General features: G+C 39.4%; 6 protein-coding genes across 6 annotated transcripts; all 6 read right to left on the minus strand.

Annotated features, from left to right (window-relative positions):
• Positions 1 to 1,658: 1,658 nt before the first annotated feature.
• Positions 1,659 to 2,552, minus strand: LOC149017404 (uncharacterized). The gene has a single exon (XM_089152949.1). It carries the CDS (start codon positions 2,550 to 2,552, stop codon positions 1,659 to 1,661), a length of 894 nt encoding a protein of 297 aa, XP_089009075.1.
• Positions 2,553 to 4,577: 2,025 nt separating this feature from the next.
• Positions 4,578 to 5,462, minus strand: LOC149017405 (uncharacterized). Its single transcript, XM_089152950.1, has one exon. The coding sequence runs from the start codon at positions 5,460 to 5,462 to the stop codon at positions 4,578 to 4,580; it is 885 nt and encodes a 294-aa protein (XP_089009076.1).
• Positions 5,463 to 8,851: 3,389 nt separating this feature from the next.
• On the minus strand, positions 8,852 to 9,850 carry LOC149017406 (uncharacterized). The gene has a single exon (XM_089154435.1). The coding sequence runs from the start codon at positions 9,798 to 9,800 to the stop codon at positions 8,910 to 8,912; it is 891 nt and encodes a 296-aa protein (XP_089010561.1). The 5' UTR covers positions 9,801 to 9,850; the 3' UTR covers positions 8,852 to 8,909.
• A 1,200-nt stretch (positions 9,851 to 11,050) lies between these two features.
• On the minus strand, positions 11,051 to 11,944 carry LOC149017407 (uncharacterized). The gene has a single exon (XM_089152952.1). The coding sequence runs from the start codon at positions 11,942 to 11,944 to the stop codon at positions 11,051 to 11,053; it is 894 nt and encodes a 297-aa protein (XP_089009078.1).
• A 2,018-nt stretch (positions 11,945 to 13,962) lies between these two features.
• Positions 13,963 to 15,217, minus strand: LOC149017408 (uncharacterized). Its single transcript, XM_089154395.1, has one exon. The coding sequence runs from the start codon at positions 15,168 to 15,170 to the stop codon at positions 14,268 to 14,270; it is 903 nt and encodes a 300-aa protein (XP_089010521.1). The 5' UTR covers positions 15,171 to 15,217; the 3' UTR covers positions 13,963 to 14,267.
• A 2,644-nt stretch (positions 15,218 to 17,861) lies between these two features.
• LOC149017409 (uncharacterized) lies at positions 17,862 to 18,755 on the minus strand. The gene has a single exon (XM_089152953.1). It carries the CDS (start codon positions 18,753 to 18,755, stop codon positions 17,862 to 17,864), a length of 894 nt encoding a protein of 297 aa, XP_089009079.1.
• Positions 18,756 to 22,251: the final 3,496 nt, after the last annotated feature.

Consider the following 22,251-nt stretch of genomic DNA (forward strand, 5'->3'; position numbering starts at 1 on the left):
TCACGTAGTCATGATGATAGAAGTTTGTTATGCTCAACTAACATCTTTCTTAGATAACAAGGAGTTGATAACATCATCGAATCCATATTTAAAGAAAATAATTGAAAAAAAATTGAGATCAAATGAGGATACACTCGAATTTTATTGCATTCAAGCATCTTGGGATTCTAATTGTTTGCTTATTATGTCACTTCCATGCTCCATAAGACAATAAATATCTCTATCTACATGGAAGGAAAGTGATAGTGCCACGTCTAGCTCTCCCTTTTGGTTTTTTAGTTTTGTATGGAGAAGGCTTTGAATATAATAATACACATGGTGGGGGTTCCAACCTTCTTAAATTATTGTGCCTGTATTTCTGAACCATCTGCAGTGGAGGGAGGTTGTGTCACTAGTATGTGCATTTATTATTATCATTTACTATATTGGTGTCACTCGTGTGTGCATTTCCCTGGGTTTATCTTACTTAGTTTTGATAGCAGCCATTTGTTATTCTGAACAAATTGTTTTTCTTAGAAGACAGAGATCAATTATAAAATCGTGAAATCATCGAGATCACATGTGGACACCAACACAATTTATTGATTTCAAACATCTTGAGATTATAGTTGTCTTCTTGGTGTGTGAGATCCATACCTACCTGGCACTCCCTTTTATTTATTGATTTTCTTTTGACAATCCATGCTGAATATAATACTGGTGAACCAATCTGCAAAGGGGACAAAGCTAGTGCCACTCATGTGCATATTTGCGATTTTCATTTATTAAATAGTAGCATGCAGCTCTGCAAGTATCAAATGGTCAACTTCTTGTCTTGCCTTGTAACATATAATTAAAACAGTAATAATATATTTTACTGACTTAAAATTTTACTCTAGGTGATGTATGATTTGAGATTTCCACTTTATTACATCGACTGTGGGGATGAGAGTTTGTTGCTTCAACACCATTTGGAATTTCCCCCTGGCCCCTAAGTGACAAAGCTTCAATTTATGATTTTTGTCAGCTTTCCCTTTTTACTTATCCCTCTTTTTATGCCTACTAGTTCGGATGTCCTAGAGTAGGAGTTCTCTGAGATGGGCTACCTGTTTCGTCCTTTATGTCCTTAATGTCACACCAATTGTACTTTAAGCATATAGAAATGGTGAAGGCATTCTTAATATTTTACAAACTTCTTCATATCATACTTGTTAGTACAAAATCAACTATCCGAAATAGGGGACTGGAGATATATTATAGCAAGTAGGCTAGTAGCTGGGAGGTTAAGGAGTTTTTTTCAAGATGATCTAACAGCTTTGTAAATTAGTCTTGATATGTACTTTTGCCCAATATGTATTTTGGGGGGGGGGGGTCTCTGCTGCTCAACATCATGGATTCGTGGTAAGACTCATATTTTTTTTTTTTGGATGTTAACAGGGTAGTCCTGTGTTGTGTGGGCATACATGATATCCTTAATTCCTTTTGACATGTAATTTAATGAGTAATGAGAAGGTGCTCTTTATATATGCCTGTAGATTGAGAATAACCGTATACATGATATCCTTAATTCCTTTTGCATGTACAAAATGCATTCCAAAGGCGGATTCCCAAGAAAAAAAATAAATATGGGGAAGCTGTTGGAAGATAAAAAGGTCTGAATATTTCCAAGAACAAGTATGCTAGTGGTTGAGGATGTTGAGGAGGGTGACCCTGGTTTTGATCAAATTCCGAAAGACACATTCCATTCCATCCTCGAGATCTTGAATGCTCAATACCAATGTCTCCAATCGCTTCTGTGCTTTAACATGCCTCAACTCAAAGCCTTTGTGTGATTTGTGGTCAAGGAGGTCGCCCAATGCAACATTCGCCTTCTCAAATTCACATTGCTTCATCTGTGCCTCATCTTCTGTCACATTTTTTTTGTTAGGCAATTTGAAAACGAAAGACCAACTCTTAGACTTTGACACTGGCTTTGACCCAGAAACGAACAAAAGCAGAGACTCGAATATGGAGAGGGTGATTGCTTCCACTTCTCTTAGCACACTAACCATGGCAAGAATGTCATGGTTTTTGTCCAGGAGCGAGGACAATGCACGCTGCTTCTGTACTTTTCGTAGATCTGCAAGGCATTTGCTTATCACCTTGGTCACTTTCTTCCTGGACATTTTGTATGATTCTACTTCATTTGATACACCAGATTCAGCTCTTATTCTACGGAGGGAAGATTGAAGTTCTATCACACATTCTTTCATCAGTGAAAGAACATCCCTTGCTGTACCACAAACATCCAGCGACCTCAGAGATCCATCCAACACTTCATCAACCCACTTTTCTCCTAGTTCTTGGGCTAATGTTTGTTGGGTCGATGGCAAATGAAGTAAATCATTGACGCCCTCGTGTAAATTTCTGAGTCCATCCAAGTTGAAGCACATTGATGATGATGTGGCTTCTGATGAAGCCCTTAGCCTGTCCAGTTGCCCCTCAACCTGAAGGGTAAGAGGATGAGATCTGGAGAGTAAACTGATGGAGCGAGCATGGCGTGAAGCTTTGAGATGTAGAGGAGAGGGAGCCATTTCCTCAAAAGGTCTTTGACGGATTAGAGATGCAGAGGGATATGTGGGTTTGCCAACACTAAGAACTCAATCTACCTTATATAGAAACAAGAGGAGACATGCGGAATCTGATCATGCATGTTAGCTGTTCAACATCATGGGGTCCTGTATCATTAATTTTTCTAAAACTATCCCATACGATACCTGATTTGCTGGCCCAAGATGCAAGCATAGGGCAGCAAGCATCGCAGAGATATTAGTTGATGAAGAGTAGTCTCTCACCACTCATCACCATGTGATTCCAGTGTGGATGTCATTGGCATTATTTGTTCAATGTTCCCCACACGTAGTTTCATGAACATTAATAAAGTAGACGCACGAGTGGGATGACACGTTTCTTGTTTCCTATTACAAGGAAGTTGTTGGTTTCATTATTTTCCTGTCTGCATGACCTATGACCTATGCACATTATATGGTCAAATGATTAATCCTTGGTGAGATCTGAAACCGATCTGAGCGACCTCCATAGTGAGGGTCCCTCACTGTTTCATATGTAATTAATCAATCTATGTATGCTGGTTTAGGGATAGGAATGACCTAATGATTTAACTATCTTGTTTCCTATGCAATAGCAGGCCAGCTCATGGAAGCTAAATGTTTGTGGATCTCAGACTGACGATGGCTCCCTATTATTCAAAGGCAAATGCTCCTGCAAGTCAACAGGAAGGTTTTGGTGTGGGGCACTGGAAACAAGTGAGATAACAGCCTCCTCGTGTGTGGTGTCTCTTAAGAGTGAGACTTGTTATTTATATGTATTTGCTTTATTCTATCTCACTTTTTGGATCTATTAGCTAATGCAGTGTAATGGATATGTAATAAACTTGAATACAACCCTGTTGAACTTGAAATCCAATCCTCTTAAGTGGTGGAAAAGGAAGTGTTATAAGGGATACAAAGAAGTGGGCAGGGTTTGAAAAACAAGAAGAAAAGAGAAAAGAAACAGAGGTAGTTTGTTTTAACATTGTGAAATCCACTTAAGAAAATAATTAAGGTAAGTATCGAGATCGTATGAGTTGACCATCCAAAATTTATTGAATTCATGCATCTTGAGATTAAACTGTCTCGTTTTATTTGATTTACTGCTGACAATTTTAAGTTGTGTATATAATATGCATGGTTGAAGTCAGAGCTTCAAGAAGGCTGTTAAGATTACTATGTATTCATTGGTGAACCATCTGCCAAGGAGACAAAGTAGAGTTTAGTTTGCATTTTTAGCGCACAGGTTCCAGCACATCAGGTATCAAAATGATGAACATTTTCTTGTCTAGGCCTTGCAACATATCACTAACTGGCAAGTACTGTTAATTTAGATGATGTGCGATTTTTACTGATCTGCCTTTTACATCTACTTTAAGGGATAACATCTTGTTTTAGAATATACCGTTACAAATTTATTTTTTGTTTGTGCATTATAATGCATCATAAGTTTATTCTTGTCGCTTGTTGTTGTTCTCTCCTCTCCTCTTTTATCCATGTGAAGAGTTGGCTCATTGTTTTCTGCTGTTCTATATGAGATGCCACTTTGTGTTTTGAGTTATCAGGCTGCCAAAATACCTTCCTCTACCAATTAAGTTTGGTGTGGAATGTTATGCACTTATCATTCTCTACCTAGGGTTTTATCCTGCTACACTTTATTGACATCTTGACAAAGAATGCTGCCGTTAACGGATGCTATGTAGCCTGATTGGATTGTGAGAAGGAACTTTCTGCACTTATCTAAGAATCTAATGCCCATGTATGATAGATGATGGTCCTTAAATGTTACGTCAAGTAATATAAATTGTTAAAAGTAAGTATGCATTTCAAGCAGATGAAATATGTGGCTCTCAGTATTTATATGTGCTGAAATATGTATCTAATCAGTATATTTTATATATACGCTTTCCTTTCGCATTTACAATATGAATTCCAAAGGACTTCCCAAGAGAAAAAACATGGGGAAGCTGATGGAAGACAAACGTTGAGTATTTCCAGAAACTAAGTATGCTAGTGGTTGAGGATGTTGAGGAGGGTGACCCTGGTTTTGATCAAACTCCGAAAGACACATTCCATTACATCCTCGAGATCTAGAATGCTCAATACCAATGTCTCCAATCGCTTCTGTGCTTCAACTTGTCTTGATTCAAAGCCCTTGTTTGATTTGTGGTTAAGGAGGTCGCTCAATGCAACATTCACCTTCTCAAATTCACATTGCTCCATCTGTTCCTTATCTTCTGCCACATTTTTTTGGTTAAAAACGAAAGACCAAAGCTTAGACTTCGACACTGGCTTTGACCCAGATACGAACAACAGCAGAGACTCAAATATGGATAGGGTGATTGCTTCCACTTCTCTTAGCGCACTAACCATGGCAACAATGTCATGGTTTTTGTCTAGGAGTGAGGATGATGCACGCTGCTTCTGTACTTTCCTTAGATCTGCGAGGCATTTGCTGATCACCTTACTCACTTTCTTCCTGGACACATTGTATGCTTCAACTTCATTTGGTACACCTGATTCAGCTCTTGTTCTACGGAGGGAGGATTGAAGATCTGTCACACATTCTTTCATCAGTGATAGAACATCCCTTGCTGTACCACAGACATCCAGCGACCTCAGAGATCCATCCAACACTTCATCAACCCACTTTTCACCCAGTTCTTGGGCTAATGTTTTTTGGGTCGATGGCAAATGAAGTAATTCATTGACGCCATCGTATAAATCTCTGAGTCCATCCAAGTTGCAGCACATTGATGAAGATGTAGCTTCTGATGAAGCCCTTAGCCTGTCGAGTTGGCCCTCAACTTGAAGAGTAAGAGGGTGAGATCTGGATGGTAAACTGATGGATCGAGCATGACGTGAAGCCTTGAGATGCAGAGGAGAGGGAGCCATTTCCTCACAAGTTCTAACACAAAGCTTTGATGGATTAGAGATGCAGAGGGCTAGGTGTGTTTGTCAAGACTCAGAACTCAATCAAGTTTTTATAGAAACAAGAGGGGACATGAGGAATCTGATCATGCATGCTAGCTGTCCAACATCATGGGCTATTCATTATCTCGATTTCATTGATATTTTAGATCTAAACGACATGGTCGCCGATGTTGGCTCAAAATGCAAGGGAAGGCAGCAAGCATAGTGGTGACATAACTCAATTATGAGGAATCTCACTCCACAAATCATCATGTGATTCCAGAGTGGATGTGAAGCGCTTCAATCGGCAATGTTTGTTCAATGTCTCCCTTCTGTTCAGGGATCTATAAATATGAGACAGACGCACGAGTGGCATGACACATTTCTTGTTTCCTATTAATGTACAGGGAGTTGAATATGATTTGCTTCTCTCTGCAGTCGGCATGGCCCATGCAACATTATCGTCAAGTTATTAATTCTTAGCGAGATCACCAAGTCTTGTGATGGATCTGAAGGACCTGCATAGTGCCCTTAATGAGGGTCCCTCAATAAAAGGGATAGGCATGACCTAAGATGTTAAATTACCACAGGGAACAGCATCAATCGGTCTCACATTTTAACTACCTTGTCTCCAATGCAAGAGAAGGCCAGCTCTCACAGAAGCTAAATGTTGGCGGATCACAGGGTGATAATGGATCCCCAAAGCAAACACTACTGCTAGGACTTCAACAGGAGAGTTCTGATGAGACAATGCTGTAGTGTTACTAGTGTGCCTATTAATTATAAAGTTTCCCGAACATATAGGCATCAAAATGACGGTCAACTTCTTGTCTAGGCCTAGATGTTTATAGGAACTGGTACGTGTATTTAATTTAAGTATTTTGTATACATGTGTTCCTTTTGCATCTACATGGTGAAATCCCATTGTATAATTCTCCAGAAGGGGAAAAAATTTGCTGGAGCTGATGGAGGAAAACATATGCTTTGGTTGAGGATGTTAAGGAAGGTGAGACTGTTTTCTATCAAACTGCGGAAAATGTATTCCAGTCCATTTTCAAGATCCTGTATGCTTGACTCCATTGTTTTCAATTGCTTCAACATGCCAGAACTCAAGATTGACTTTGTGTATCCTCTGGTCGAGGGTTCACAGTCTGACATTAGGCCTTGTTTTTGGCTTTTCTCCAGATAGGGACAACAACAGGGACTCAAACATGGAGAGAGTGATTGCTTCCACTTCTCTTAGCACACCAGCCATGGCAACAATGCTCTGGCTTTTGTCTAAGAGAGAGGAAAAGTCGCACTGCTTCTGTGCTTTCCTTGGGCCTCCAGGCACTTTATTTTCTTCTTGGTGACCTTCTTCCTGGATGCATTGTATGCTTCAACTTCGTTTGGTAGACCAGATTCCCCTCTTATTCGACGGAGGGAAGATTAAAGCTCCATCACACATTCTTTCATCTGTGACAGAGCATCCCTTGCTATAGAGTACACATCCAGCATGCTGAGATATCCATCTAACTCCTCATCAACCCATTTCTCTCCTCGTTCTTGGGCTAAATATTTGTTGTCTGTGGTAACTGAAGCAAATCATTGACATAGTCATATAAATTTTTAAGGCTCACCAAGTTATAAGATGTTGATGATGATGATGATGATGATGAGGTGGCTTCCAAAGCTCTTAATTAATCTGTCCATCTGATCCTCCACTTGGAGAGTTAGGGCATGAGATCCAGATGGCAAACTGATGGAACAACATGGCATGAAGCTTTAGGATGAAACGGAGAAGACATTTCTTTTTCCCACAAGATGGAAAAGGGCTACCTGAGTACATGTTAGTCAAGCAAAGTGATGGGTAATTCCTTGTTTAATAGCCAATTTATATTGAAACAAGATGAGACAGGAGGAATCTCATCCTGTTTCAACATCATGTGTCTCGTTTAAGATCTCAATGATGGAGTCATCAAGGTTTATTCAATGCTTCCTCTCCCCCAAGCCGCGTTCACTTATCATAATTTTCCCCCCTTAAATCTTGAATCTTTATCGGATGAAAAGCTAAAATATTAAAATACTACAGCCACACGGGTGGATTAATTATCTTGTCTCCTATTCTAGAGAAGGCCAGCACATAGCTTACAATAAGCTTTGATTTGATTTAACCTATGCTTGGGTGGATCTCAGTCTCTCCAGGGTACCATTCTATTTAATTTATTCATTGATAAACAGGACCATTCTATATTTTCAATGCCGAAGTAATGATTTTCATATATTTACATTATGGGAGGCGAAGCCTTGAAGTTGAAATGGGAAAATGTGACTAAGTAGAGTGATTTGCTTGCCAGGGAAATGAAGAAAATCAACCCTCTCATAGTTATACTTAGCATTACATGTACTGTTACAGGAATCAGATCAATAACATGCACATATAGGAGATTGATTATCAGAGTCCATCGTGAGACATCCATACTTAGAATATGCAGGAACATAAAATACCATAGAAGAGAAACTCCCTCACTTAAATATGATTAGCTAATGGAACTCATGATTATCTAAGTATTTACCCTGTCGATGTTCAGCAATAAAACTTGAATCTCATTTTCAAATAAATGATATTTGTCTATTATTAAACAGTTTCAAGATTGGAAGAGCTCTTTCCTGAAACACTTCATATTAACATAAAAAGGCCTCTATTAATGGGTTCTAGATTCTAGGTAGCCCGTACTTGTGAGTTCTTTGCTGATAAAGGGTATCTCATTTCTCCCCTAGTTCTTGGGCTAATGTTTGTTAGGTTGATGGTAATTGAAGCAATCATTGACACCATCATATTAGTCTTTTGAGTCAATAAAAAATTGCAGCATATTGGAATTTGTTGAAGCTTTAGCCTGTCCAGTTGCCCCTCAACTTGAAGAGTAAGAGAATGAAATCTAGAGGGAAAACTGATGGAACGAGCATGGCATGAAGCTTTAAGGTGCAGAGGAGAGGGAGCCATTTCCTAACAAGGTCTTTTTCAATGCTCTGTACAGATTAGAGTTGCAGAGGGATATATGGGTTTTTCATGATTTAGAACTCAATCCAATTCATATATATATAAAACAAGGAGATATGAGGAATCTGGTAATGCATGCTTGCTATTCAACATCATGGGGCTACTCATCATCATGGGTGTCTAATGCCCATGGTATGATAGATGATAGTACTTAATAGAGCAATATTAATTGTTAAAAGGTGCTTTGCTTCGAGCAAATTATAAAGAACATGGAAACAGAAGATGAAGAGAGAAGATTGTTTTAATATTTATATGAACTGGTATGTGTATCTAATTAGAGTATTATGTACACAAAAGGTATGTATTCCTTTTGCATGTACAGACTGAAATCCAATGGCAATTCTTTGGAAGGGAAAAGAATTGCTGGAACTGATAAAAGACAACAAATGCTACTGGTTGAGGATGTTAAGGAAGGTGACTCTGGTTTCTATCAAACTCTGGAAAGTGCATTCATTTCCGTTCTCAAGATCCAGGATGCTGGACTCCATTGTTTCCAATTGCTTCTGTACTTCAACATGCCAAGACTCAAGGCCCTTGTGTATTCTCTGGCTGACGGTGCCCAGTATGACATCCACCTCAAGTCCACATCTTTCCATCTTTTTCCTGTCACATGTCCCCTGTTTGTTGTTCATGAATTTGGAAAGCCAAGACCAACCATTAGGCCTCGTCATTGCCTTGGACCCAGATAGAGATGACAACAGGGACTCAAACATGGAGAGGGTGATTGCTTCCGCTTCTCTTAGCACACCAGCCATGGCAACAATGCTCTGGCTTTTGTCTAAGAGAGAGGAAAACTGACATTGCTTCTCCGCTTTCCTTAGATCTCCAAGGCACTTTCTTATCACTTTGGTCACCTTCTTCCTGGATGCGTTGTATGCTTCAACTTCATTTACTAGACCAGATTCCCCTCTTATTCTTCGGATGGAAGATTGAAGCTCTCTCACACATTCTTTTATCTGTGAAAGAACGTCCCTTGCTGTAGAGCACATGTCCAGCATCCTGAGAGATCCATCCAACATCTCATCAACCCATTTCTCTCCTCGTTCTTGGGCTAATGCTTGTTGCATCTGTGGCAACAGAAGGAAATTGTTGACGTTGTCATGTAAATTTTTAAGGCCCTCAAAATTGTAGGATGTTGTCGATGATGATGAGGTGGCCTCCAAAGCCTTTAATCTGTGCAGCTGCTCCTCAACTTGGAGAGTAAGGGGATGAGATCTAGATGGCAAACTGATGGAACGAGCATGTCGTGAAGCTTTAGGATGAAAAGGAGAAGGAGCCATTTCTTTTTCCCAGAAGATGGAAAAGAGCTAGCTGCCTGAAGTTATGTACAAGTTAGTCTTGCAAAGTGATGGGTAATCCCTTGTTTAGAACCCAATTTATATAGAAACAAGATGAGACAGGAGGAATCTCAATGTCATGCTGTTTCAACTTCATGGGCATGCTCATGTTGTCTCATTTAAGATCTTGATGATAGGGTGATCAGTGTTTGTTCAATGTTTCCTCCCTTCCCAAGCCTGCCTTCACCTCTTATCATAATTTTCATTCTCAGATCTACAATCTTTATTAGATGAATGGATAAAATATTAAACTACTACATCCACGGGTGGATTAATGATCTTGTCTCTTATTCTAGAAAAGGCCAGCACATAGATTACAATCGGCTTTGATTTCATTTAAGCTATGCTTGGATAGATCTATTTTGTTTGTTTATATATTTTTGCAATGCTATCAAGTGTGGTTGTGAGAAATTTTTGCACTTTGGAGGCAAAAGTCTTGAAGAAGTTAAAAAGACAAAATTTGATAAAGTAGTGTCTAGCTTGTTAGGGAAATGAAGGACATTAACCCCTTATGGTTAAGTTAATTTCAACACAAGTATGTTAAGTTTGATTCCGATCACTGTCCTATTTTCGGTTTTAAAATATATTGAACATAAAATTCTGAAGAAAAGTAAACTCGGTTAAAAACTTCAGGTTCTATGGAAAATCTTGATTATTTAGTATGTACACTGTAAAGGGTTCAGGATATCGGTCTCTGTTGGCCGTTATTAGAAAGCATCATCTAGAAAAGAAAGTTGAAATATTTATTTAGTGAAATTCCTCTGAGTTGTGTATGACTATGACTGTCATTATGAAAATGTTAGAATCAAAGCTTCTACTGCTTCCCTAGTAGATAAGCTTGGATTGGCATTAGAAGTGCCTTTGATAGTGGGTATTAGCCACCCTGTAATAGCAAGAATTTTTTGCAGATAAAGGGTATCTGATGTCTATGATAGTCAATGGTTGTATGTCGTATTTGGAAGGTAAGAGTGTATCAACTTCATTTCTTAACACGAACTAGATAAGAGATAAAACAAAGAAGATGTTCTTAAATTTTCTTTGTGCTGAAGTATGCAATTGTTCAGAATATAATGTATACATGATTTTTCTTTCGCATGTACAAAGTGAATTCCAAAGGCACATTCCCAAAAAAAATATGGGGAAGCTGATGGAAGGCAAAAATGGTTTTAGTATTCCAAGGGACAGCTATTGATCTAGTGGTTGAGGGTGTTGAGGAGGGTGACCCTGGTGTTGATCAGACTCCTGAAGACACATTCTGTTCCATCCTCAAGATCTCGGATGCTCAACTCCAATGTCTCCAATTGCTTCTGTGCTTCAACATGCCTCAACTCAAAGCCCTTGTGAGATTTGTGGCTAATGAGAGTGTCCAATGCGACATTCAACTTCTCAAATTCACATTTCTCTGCCTGTTCCTCATCTTCTGCTACACGTTTCTTGTTAGGTGATTTGAAAACAAAAGACCAACCAATAGACTTTGAAATTGGCTTTGGCCCTGAAACGAAGAGCAGCAGAGACTCGAACATGGAGAGGGTGGTTGCTTCCACTTCTCTTAGCACACTAACAATGGCAACAACATCTTGGTTTTTCTCCAAAAGAGATGAAAGTGGACCCTTCTTCTGTACTTTCCTTAGATCTCCAAGGCATTTCCTGATCACCTTACTCATCCTGTTCCTGGACACATTGTATGCTTCAACTTCATTCAGTACACCAGATTCTGTTCTTAGTCTGCGGATGGAGGATTGAAGCTCAGAGACACATTCTTTCATCTGTGAAAGAATATCCCTTGCTGTACTACACATGTCCAGCGACCTAACGGATCTCTCCATCACCTCATCAACCCATTTCTCTCCTAGTTCTTGGGCTAATGTTTGTTGGGTCGATGGCAAATGAAGTAAATCATTGACGCCATCATATAAATCTCTGAGTCCATCCAAGTTGCAGCACATTGATGATGATGTAGCTTCTGATGAAGCCCTTAGCCTGTCCAGTTGCACCTCAACTTGTAGAGTAAGAGGATGAGATCTGGAAGGTAAACTGATGGAACGAGCATGGCGTGAAGCTTTGAGATGCAGAGGAGAGGGAGCCATTTCCTCACGAGGTCTAACACAAAGCTCTGACAGAGAAGAGATGCCGAGGGATATGTGGGTTTTTGTCAAGACCTAGAACTCAATCAAGTTTATATAGAACAAGAGGAGACATGAGGAATCTGATGATGCCTGCTAGCTGTTCAACATCATGGGGTACTCATTATCTCGATTTAATTGATATGTTAGATCTAAACGTTAATGTCGTGGATGTTGACTCAACATGCAAGGGAAGGGCATAACTCAATGATGAGGAATCTCACTCCACCCTTTATCATGTGATTCCAGAGTGGATGTCAAACACTGCAACCGGCAATGTTTGTTCAATGTCTGCCCTCAGTTCAGCAATCTATTAGGATGAGGTAGATGCACGAGTGGCATGACACCTTTCTTGTTTCCTATTAATGTACAGGGAGTTGAATATGATTTTCCCCCCTCTCTGTGGGCATGACCCATGCACCATTATTGTCAAATGATTCATTCTTGGCGAGATCCCCAAGACTTGTGACGAATGCCCTTAATGATGGTCCCTCACTAAAAGGGATGGGCAAGACTCTAGATGTTAAAATACTACAGGAACAGCATCAAGTGGGTCTTACATCTTAACTACCTTGTCTCCCATGCAACAGAAAGCCAGCTCTCATAGAAGTTAAATGCTGGCGAATCTCAGGTAACGTGGCAATTAAAACATGGGACATCAAACCCTCCTCGTCAGTGGTCTCTCTTTAAGAAGTTGAGACTTTTTTTTTTTTTTGTTAATACAAACAAACAAATAATGAAGCCTATTACAAACTTTTAGACTTGTTTAGACTTGTTAATAAGTATTTGCTTTATTGTTGGAGACTTTTAGGATGTGTTGTCAAAGGCACTGGAAGGGATGATAGATTTGAAAACAACCCGGCTGAACTTAAAACCTTAATGTTAATTGGTTGATTCTATCCTAATCCATTAATGGGTTTTGGGAAATGGGGTTTGGGAATCAAGAACAGACAAGAAATAGAGGTGGGCCTGCCATGAACAAATTAAACTTCGTGAAATCCACATTTAAGAAAATAATTAAGGCGAATATCGAGATCACATGAGGACACCATCAAGATTTACTGAATTCAAGCGTCTTGAGATTATGGCTGTGTCTTTTATGTGTGAGATCAACACCTGTCTTTGCACTCTCTTTGTTTATTTTGATCTTCTATCGAGAATGCTGTAGTATAAATTATAATTCATTCATTTGTGAACCATCTTCTGAGGAGACAATGCTGTAGTATTACTAGTGTGCCTATTTATTATAAAGTTTCCAGCACATTAGGCATCAAAATGATGGCCAACTTCTTGCCTAGGCCTCAAAGTTATATGTACTGATATGTGTTATTAATTTGAATATTCTGTATACATGTATTCATTTTGCATTTACATGGTGTGATCCCATGGTAATTCCCTAGAAGGGAAAAAATTTGCTCTATTGGTTGAGGATGTTAAGGCAGTTGACTGTTTTCTATCAAACTACAGATGATGCATTCCAGTCCATTCCCAAGATCCCAGATGCTCCACTCAATTGTTTTCGATTGCTTCTTTACTTCAACATGCTACAACTCAAGACTGACCTTGTGTATCCTCTGGTCGATTGTTCCCAGTGTGACATATTCCTCAAATCCACTTCTATCCATCTCCCTTCCTATTGCATTCCCCATGTTTGTTGTTCATCAATTTGGAAACCCAAGACCAACCGTTAGGCCTTGTAATTGCCTTCAGCCCAGATAGGGATGACAGCAGGGACTTGAACATGGAGAGGGTGATTGCTTCCACTTCTCTTAGCACACCAGCCATGGCAACAATGCTCTGGTTTTTGTCTAATAGATAGGAAAACTGATGCGGCTTCTGCGCTTTCCTTGGATCTCCAAGGCACTTTCTTATCACCTTGGTCACCTTCTTCCTGGTCGCGTTGTATGCTTCAACTTCATTTGCTAGTCACTAGGGTTCTTCACTGAAACACTTGGATTGACATTAAAAATGGCCGTGGTTAATAGGAGTTCTTTGCAGATAAAGGGTATCTGATGTGCGTGATAGTTGAAAGTATTTGGAAGGTAGAGCGTATCAACTTCATTTATTAAAACAAAGAAGTAGATAAGACTCAAAAGAGATATAACAAAAGAAGACGCTATTAAATTTATATGTGCTGAAGTATGTAATTATTCAGAGTATTCTGTATACATGATTTTTCTTTCACATGTACAAAATGAATTCCACAGGCATATTCCCAAGAAAAAAATATGGGGAAACTGATGGAAGGCAAGTATGGTTTTGAGTATTTTGGAAGACAGCTATTGATCTAGTGGTTGAGGGTGTTGAGGAGGGTGACCCTGGTGTTGATCAGACTCCTGAAGACACATTCTGTTCCATCCTCAAGATCTCGGATGCTCAACTCCAATGTCTCCAATTGCTTCTGTGCTTCAACATGCCTCAACTCAAAGCCTTTGTGAGATTTGTGGCTAACGAGATCGTCCAATGCGACATTCACCTTCTCAAATTCACATTTCTCTGCCTCTTGCTCATCTTCTGCTACATGTTTCTTGTTAGGTGATTTAAAAACAAGAGGCCAACCAATAGACTTTGGCTTTGGCTTTGGCCCAGAAACGAAGAGCAGCAGAGACTCGAACATGGAGAGGGTGGTTGCTTCCACTTCTCTTAGCACACTAACAATGGCAACAACATCCTGGTTTTTGTCCAAGACAGAGGAAAGTGGACTCTGCTTCTGTACTTTCCTTAGATCTCCAAGGCATTTCCTGATCACCTTGCCCATCCTCTTCCTGGACACATTGTATGCTTCTACTTCATTCAGTACACCAGATTTTGTTCTTAGTCTGCGGATGGAGGATTGAAGCTCAGAGACACATTCTTTCATCTGTGAAAGAATATCCCCTGCTGTACTACACATATCCAGCGACCTAACGGATCTCTCCAACACCTCATCAACCCATTTCTCTCCTAGTTCCTGGGCTAATGTTTGTTGGGTCGATGCCAAATGGAGTAGGTCATTGACACCATCGTATAAATCTCTGAGTCCATCCAAGTTGCAGCATATTGATGATGATGATGATGATGTGGCTTCTGATGAAGCCCTCAGCCTGTCCAGTTGCCTCTCAACTTGAAGAGTAAGAGGATGAGATCTGGAAGGTAAACTGATGGAACGGGCATGGCGTGAAGCTTTGAGATGCAGAGGAGAAGGAGCCATTTCTTCGCAAGGACTAACACAAAGCTCTGACAGATTAAGAGATGCAGAGGGCTAGGTGGGTTTGTCAAGACTCAGAACTCAATCAAGTTTTTATAGAAACAAGAGGGGACATGAGGAATCTGATCATGCATGCTAGCTGTTGAACATCATGGGCTACTCATCATCTCGATTTTATTGATATTTTAGATCTAAACGACATGGTCGCCGATGTTGGCTCAAACTGCAAGGGAAGGCAGCAAGCATAGTGGTGACATAACTCAATGATGAGGAATCTCACTCCACTCATCATCATGTGATTCCAGAGTGGATGTGAAGCGCTTCAGTCGGCAATGTTTGTTCAATGTCTCCCTCTGTTTATGGATCCATAAACATGAGACAGACGCACGAGTGGCATGACACATTTCTTGTTTCCTATTGATGTACAGGGAGTTGAATATGATTTGCTTCTCTCTGCAGTCGGCATGACCCATGCAACATTATCGTTAAGTTATTAATTCTTGGTGAGATCACCAAGTCTTGTGATGGATCTGAAGGACCTACACAGTGCCCTTAATAAGGGTCCCTCACTAAAAGGGATAGGCATAACCTAAGATGATAAATTACTGCAGTCTACAGGGAACAGCATCAATCGGTCTCACATCTTGACTACTTCACTCCTGCAAGGACTTCCAACAGGAAAGTTTTGATGTCCCAATAGAAACATGGGATATCAAACCCTCCTCGTCTGTGGTATCTCTTTATATAAGAAGTAAGACATGGTATTAGTATTTGCTTTATTGTATGAGACTATATATCGTCAAAGCACTGGAATGGATGATAGATTTGAAAACAACCCTATTGAACTTAAAACCTTATATAATTAAATGGTTGATTCTATGGTGAGGCATCATATGATGGAAAATAAAACGTTCTAAAGGGGTATAAGAAGTGGGACAGGAATTGGAAAACTAGAACAGTAGATTATTACTCTCTTTTTTTGTGTGAGATACCTGTCCTCGGACTCCTTTTGTTTATTTGATTTTCAATTGACAATGTTATATATGATACACTTGGTTTGAGTTAAGAGTTTCAGCATGGCTATTGAAGTTATTATGGACCAGATTCCTCTCTTATTCAACGGAGGGAAGATTGATGCTCCATCACACATTCTTTCATCTGTGACAGACCATCCATCACCTCGTCAACCCATTTCTAGATCTCCTTGTTTTTGGGCCAATATTTGTTGTGTCTATAGCATCTGAAGCAAATCATTGACGTTGTCATATAAACTTTTAAGGCTCACCAACTTGTTAGATGTTGATTATGATGATGGGGTGGCTTCCGAAGCCCTTAATCCGTCCAGCTGCTCCTCCACTTGGAGTTGGAGAGTAAGGGGATGAGATCTAGATGGCAAACTGATGGAACAAGCACGGCGTGAAGCTTTAGGATAAAAAGGAGAAGGAACCATTAATTTCTTTTTCCCACAAAGATGGAAAACAGCTCTGTACAAGTTTGTCTTGCAATCTCTTGTTTAGAACCCAATTTATATAGAAATAAGATGAGACAGGAGGAATCTCAATCTCATGCTGTTTCAACCTCGTGGGCATACTCATGTTGTCTCCTTTAAAATCTTGACGATTGAGTCATCGATGTTAGAGTTAATTCAATGTTTCCTCCCTTCCCAAAGCCTCCTTCACTACTTAACATAATATTTGTTCTCAGATCTGCAATCTTTATAAGATGAAGAGGTAAAATATTAAAATACTTCAGCCACACGAGTGGTGTAATGATCTTGTCTCCTATTCTAGAGAAGGCCAGCACAGAGCTTACAATTGGCTTTGATTTCATTAGAGCTATAATTGGATAGATCTATTTTATTTGTTTATATATTTATTTTATGAAAGATAATACCAATCCATTTTTGTGATGCTATCAAGTATGATTGAGAAATTATTGCAGAGTATTTCTTTCTTCCCCCCCCCTTTTTTTTTTTTCGGAGGGGGGTTGGGGAGTTAAGAGATTCTTGAAGAGGTTAAAAGACAAAATGTGACAAGGTAGAGTGTCTAGCCTATTAGGGAGATGAAAGACATTAATCGCTCATGGTTAGATAAATTTTAACACACCTATGTTAAGTTTAATTTCAATTACTTTCCTATTTCTGGCTTTTAAAATTTGTAGAGCATAAAATCCCAATGAAAAGTAAACTCTCACCTAAAAACTTTTGGCTCTTGATTATTTGAGTATGTACATCGTAAATGGTTTGAAACTCAGTTTGTAAGAAAGTATATTGGTCTCTGTTAGCTGTTATTAGAAGGCATCATCTTAGAAGAACTAGAAATATTTCTTTAGTAAACTTATACGACCAAAAGCCTGAACTGAAATTTCTCTGAATTGGGTATGACAACAAAAATATCAAAGGACAGTAATTAGGTAAACCTTAGAATCAAAGCTTCTAGTGCTTCCCTAGTAGATAAACTTTTCAGGCATTCGGAAAGTCTTTTGCTTCAAAAGAAGTCGATAAGAGATATAACAAAAGAAGATGTTCTCAAAATTTCTATTTGCTGGAAGTATGTAATTATTCAGAATACACTGTATGCATGAATTTTCTTTTGCATGTACAAATTGAATTCCAAAGGCATATTCCCAAGAAAAAATATAGGGAAGCTGATGGAAAGCAAAAATGGTTAAGAATTTCAGAAGACAGCTATTGATCTAGTGGCTGAGGATGTTGAGGAGGGTGACCCTGGTTTTGATCAAACTCCGGAAGACACATTCCATTCCATCCTCAAGATCTCGGATGCTCAACTCCAATGTCTCCAATTGCTTCTGTGTTTCAACATGTCTCAACTCAAAGCCCTTGCATGATTTGTGGCCAACGAGATCGCCCAATGCAACATTCACCCTCTCAAATTCACATTTCTCTTGCTGTTGCTCATCTTCTGCTACATGTTTCTTGTTAAGAGATTTAAAAACAAAAGGCCAACCGGTAGACTTTGACATTGGCTTTGGCCCAGATACGAACAGCAGCAGCGACTCGAACATGGAAAGGGTGGTTGCTTCCACTTCTCTTAGCACACTAACAATGGCAACAACATCGTGGGTTTTGTCCAAGACAGAGGAAAATGGACTCTGCTTCTGTACTTTCCTTAGATCTCCAATGCATTTTTTGATCATCTTACTCACCCTCTTCCTGGACACATTGTATGCTTCAACTTCATTTCGTAAACCAGATTCTGTTCTTAGTCTGCGGACAGAGGATTGAAGCTCAGAGACACATTCTTTCATCTGTGAAAGAATATCCCTTGCTGTACTACACATATCCAGTGACCTAACAGATCTATCCAGCACCTCATCAACCCATTTCTCTCCTAGTTCTTGGGCTAATGTTTGTTGAGTCGATGGCAAATGAAGGAAATCATAGACACCATCATATAAATCTCTGAGTCCACCCAAGTTGCAGCATATTGATGAGGAGGTTGCTTCTGATGAAGCCCTAAGCCTGTCCAACTGCCCCTCAAGTTGAAGGGTAAGAGGATGAGATCTAGAGGGAAGACTGATGGAACGAGCATGGCGTGAAGCTTTGAGATGCAAAGGGGAGGCTGCCATTTCCTTTCCTTACAAGGTCTAACACAAAGCTCTCTCTCTACAGATTGGAGTTGCAGAGGGATTTTGGGGTTTGACAGGATTTAAAACTCAGTCCAATATATATAGAAACAAGAGGAGACATAAGGAATCTAATCATGCATGCTAGCTGTTCAACATCGTTGACTACTCATTATCATGATTTTCAAAATGCAAGGGAAGGGCATAACTCAATGATGAGGAATCTCACTCCACTCATCATCATGTGATTCCTCAGTGGGTGTCAAACACTACAAACGGCAATGTTTGTTCAATGTCTCCCCTCCGTTCAGCAATATATAAGCATGAGGTAAACGCACGAGTGGCGTGACACCTTTCTTGTTTCCTATTAATGAACAGGGAGTTGAATATGATTTTCTCTCTCTCTCTCTCGGCATGAACCATGCTCCATTATCGGCAAATGATTAATTCTTGGCGAGATCACCAGGAGTTGCGACGGATCTGAAGGACCTCCTTGCTTTCCTTAATGACGGTTCCTCAGCAAAATTGCACTAAAAGGGATAGGCATGACCTAAGATGTAAAAAATACTGGGTGGGTCTCGCATCTTAAGTTCTTAACCACCTTGTCTCCTATGCAAGAGAAGGCCAGCTCTCACAGAAGCCAAATGTTGGTGGATCTCAGGCTGATAATGGATCCCTGTAACTGAAAGGCAAACACTTCTGCAAGGACTTCAACAGCAAAGTTTTGATGTGGCAATGGGAAACATGGGACATCAAACCCCCCTTCGTCTCTGGTATCTCTTAAAAAATGAGACTTGTTATAAGTACTTGCTTCGTTGTAAAAGACTTTTAGAATGCATCGTCAAAGGCACAAAACAACCCTATTGAACTTAAAACCTTAACATTAAACGGGTTGGGTTGATTATATGGTGAGGCATCATTTGGTGGAAAATAAAATTGCTATTCGAAATATGATTGTGTCCTCTGGTTGAGGGTTCCCAGTGTGAGTACACGGATACACCTCAAATCCACCACATTCCATCTCTTTCCTGTGGCATTCCCCGTGCTTCTTGTTCATCAATTTGGAAACCAAGACCAAGCATTAGGCCTTGTCTTCGCATTTTGTCCAGCTAGGGACAACTGCAGGGACTCAAACATGGAGAGGGTGATTGCTTCCACTTTTCTCTTAGCACACCAGCCATGGCAACAATGCTCTGGCTTTTGTCTAAGAGAGGAAAAGTCGCACTCTTCTGTCCTGTCCTTAGGCATCCTAGGCACTTTCTTATCACCTTGGTGACCTTCTTCCCGAAATGCATTGTATGCTTCAACTTCGTCTGCTAGACCAGATTCCTCTCTTATTCCACGGAGGAACATTGAAGCTCCATCACACATTCTTTCATCTGTGACAGAGCACCTCTTGCTGTAGAGTGTAGAGCACACATCCAGCATCCTCAGAGATCCATCCAACATCTCATCAACCCATTTCTCTCCTCGTTCTTGGGACTAATAATGTTCATTGCATCTGTGGCAATTGAAGGAAACGATTGACGTTTGTCATGTAAATTTTATTTTTTCGTAATCGTCATGTAAATTTTTAAGGCCGGCCAAGTTGCTCGGATGTTGATGATGTTGAGGTGGTGGGTCTTAAGCCCTTAATCCGTGCAAAGGACTAGCTACCTGAAATTCTGTACAAGTTAGTCTTGGTAAGTGATGGGTAATCACTTGTATAGAACCTAATTTATATAGAAACAAGATGAGACAGGAGGAATCTCATGCTGTTTCAACATCATGTGAATGCTTGTGTGGTCTCATTTAAGATCTCAGTGATAGAGTCATCGATGTTTGTTCAAAGCTTCCTCTCTCCCAGGCCCTCACTTCTGTCTTCTTATCATAATTTTTTTTTTCTTCTTAAATCTGCAATCTTAATAGGACGAGAAGGTTAAATATTAAAATACTACATCCACACGGGTGGATTAATGAACTTGTCTCCTATCTTAGAGAAGGCCAGCACATAGCTTACGTCGGGTTTGATTGATTCAAGCTATGCTTGGGCGGATCTCAACTCTCCATGGTAGCTTGCTATAGAGCACACATCCCAGCATCCTGAGATCCATCCAACATCTCATCAACCCATGATGCTGAAACAGCATAGATTCCTCCTGTCTCATCTTGTCTCGTTTTAGATCTTGATGATAGAGTCATCCATGCTAGTTCCATGTTTCCTCTCTTCCCAAGCCCACCTTCATTTCTTATCATGATTTTTGTTCTCAGATCTACGATCTTTATAAGATGAATAAGTCAAATATTAAAATACTACAGCCACACGGGTGGATTAATGATCTTGTCTCCTATTCTAGAGAAGGCCAGCACATAGCTTGAAATGGGCTTTGATTTGATTTAACCTATGCCTGGATAGGTCTATTTCAAAATTTTTTTATATATTTATTTGCTTGATTGATAGCCTTCAATTTTTGCGATGTCATCAAGTATGATCGAGAAATTCTTGCATTGTGGAGGCAAAGGTCGCAGAGGTTTAAAAGACAAAAATGTGACACAGTAGCGTGTTTAGCATATTAAGGAAATGGAAGCACATTAACCTCGGATGGTTACACACAGTTTTTCCTCTTTTTTTTTTTTTTCTTCATTCTTAGCTTTTCAATGAAGCATATCAACATGTGCATTAGGAAATATATGATCAGAGTGTATCATGAGATTTTCATATTTAAATTCATATTCTATTAGAGTAGCTTAACTTCATTTCAATACTAGTATGTTAAGTTTAATTTTGATCACTATCCTATTTTCGGCTTTCAAAATATGTAGAACATAAAACTCCAAAGAAAAGTAAAAACCTTTGGTTCTTGGAGACTCTTAATTATTTAAGTATGTGGATTATAGATGGTTGAGTAATAGAAATCAAAACTCAGTTTCAAATGAAGTATATTGTCAGCCTCTGTTAGCTGTAATTAGAAAGCATCATCGTTTTAAAAAAAAAAGATTAATTAATGAAATATTTCTTTAGTGAAATTAGATGAACAAATGCCTAAACTGAAATTTCTCTGAGTTGTCTATGACTACAGAAATATCAAAGGATTTATTTTATCTTGTATAGCCTTCCCGAGTAGATAAATTTTTCAGGCATTGGGAAAGCATTTTATCTTCTTTTAGTGGTTGGTTTGATCTTGTACAACCTTGTTGCTATCTTCTGCAATTGTTTTCTTGACCTTATGGTCTTCGAGTGTACAATTCTATTGTCTTGCTTCATTGCCGACTTAATCAAAGAACCTCTGTTTTCAATATAAAACAGTCACAAGGGCTCTTCTTCTTTTTTGTTTTTTGGTTGAGTCACAAGGGCTCTTCAGTGAAACACTTGGATTGACATTAAAAATGCCTTGGTTAGTAGGTGTCAGGAGCCTGTAATAGCAGGAGTTCTTTGTCAGGAGCCTTGGTTGTAAATTGTAATGTTGCATTTTGAAAGTAATGCATCAACTTCATTTCTTAAAACAAAGAAATAGATAAG

This window comes from Hakea prostrata, chromosome 4 (assembly GCF_041222555.1).
Source record: "Hakea prostrata isolate BN-2017 chromosome 4, UWA_Hpros_2, whole genome shotgun sequence".
Taxonomy (NCBI): Eukaryota; Viridiplantae; Streptophyta; class Magnoliopsida; order Proteales; family Proteaceae; genus Hakea; species Hakea prostrata.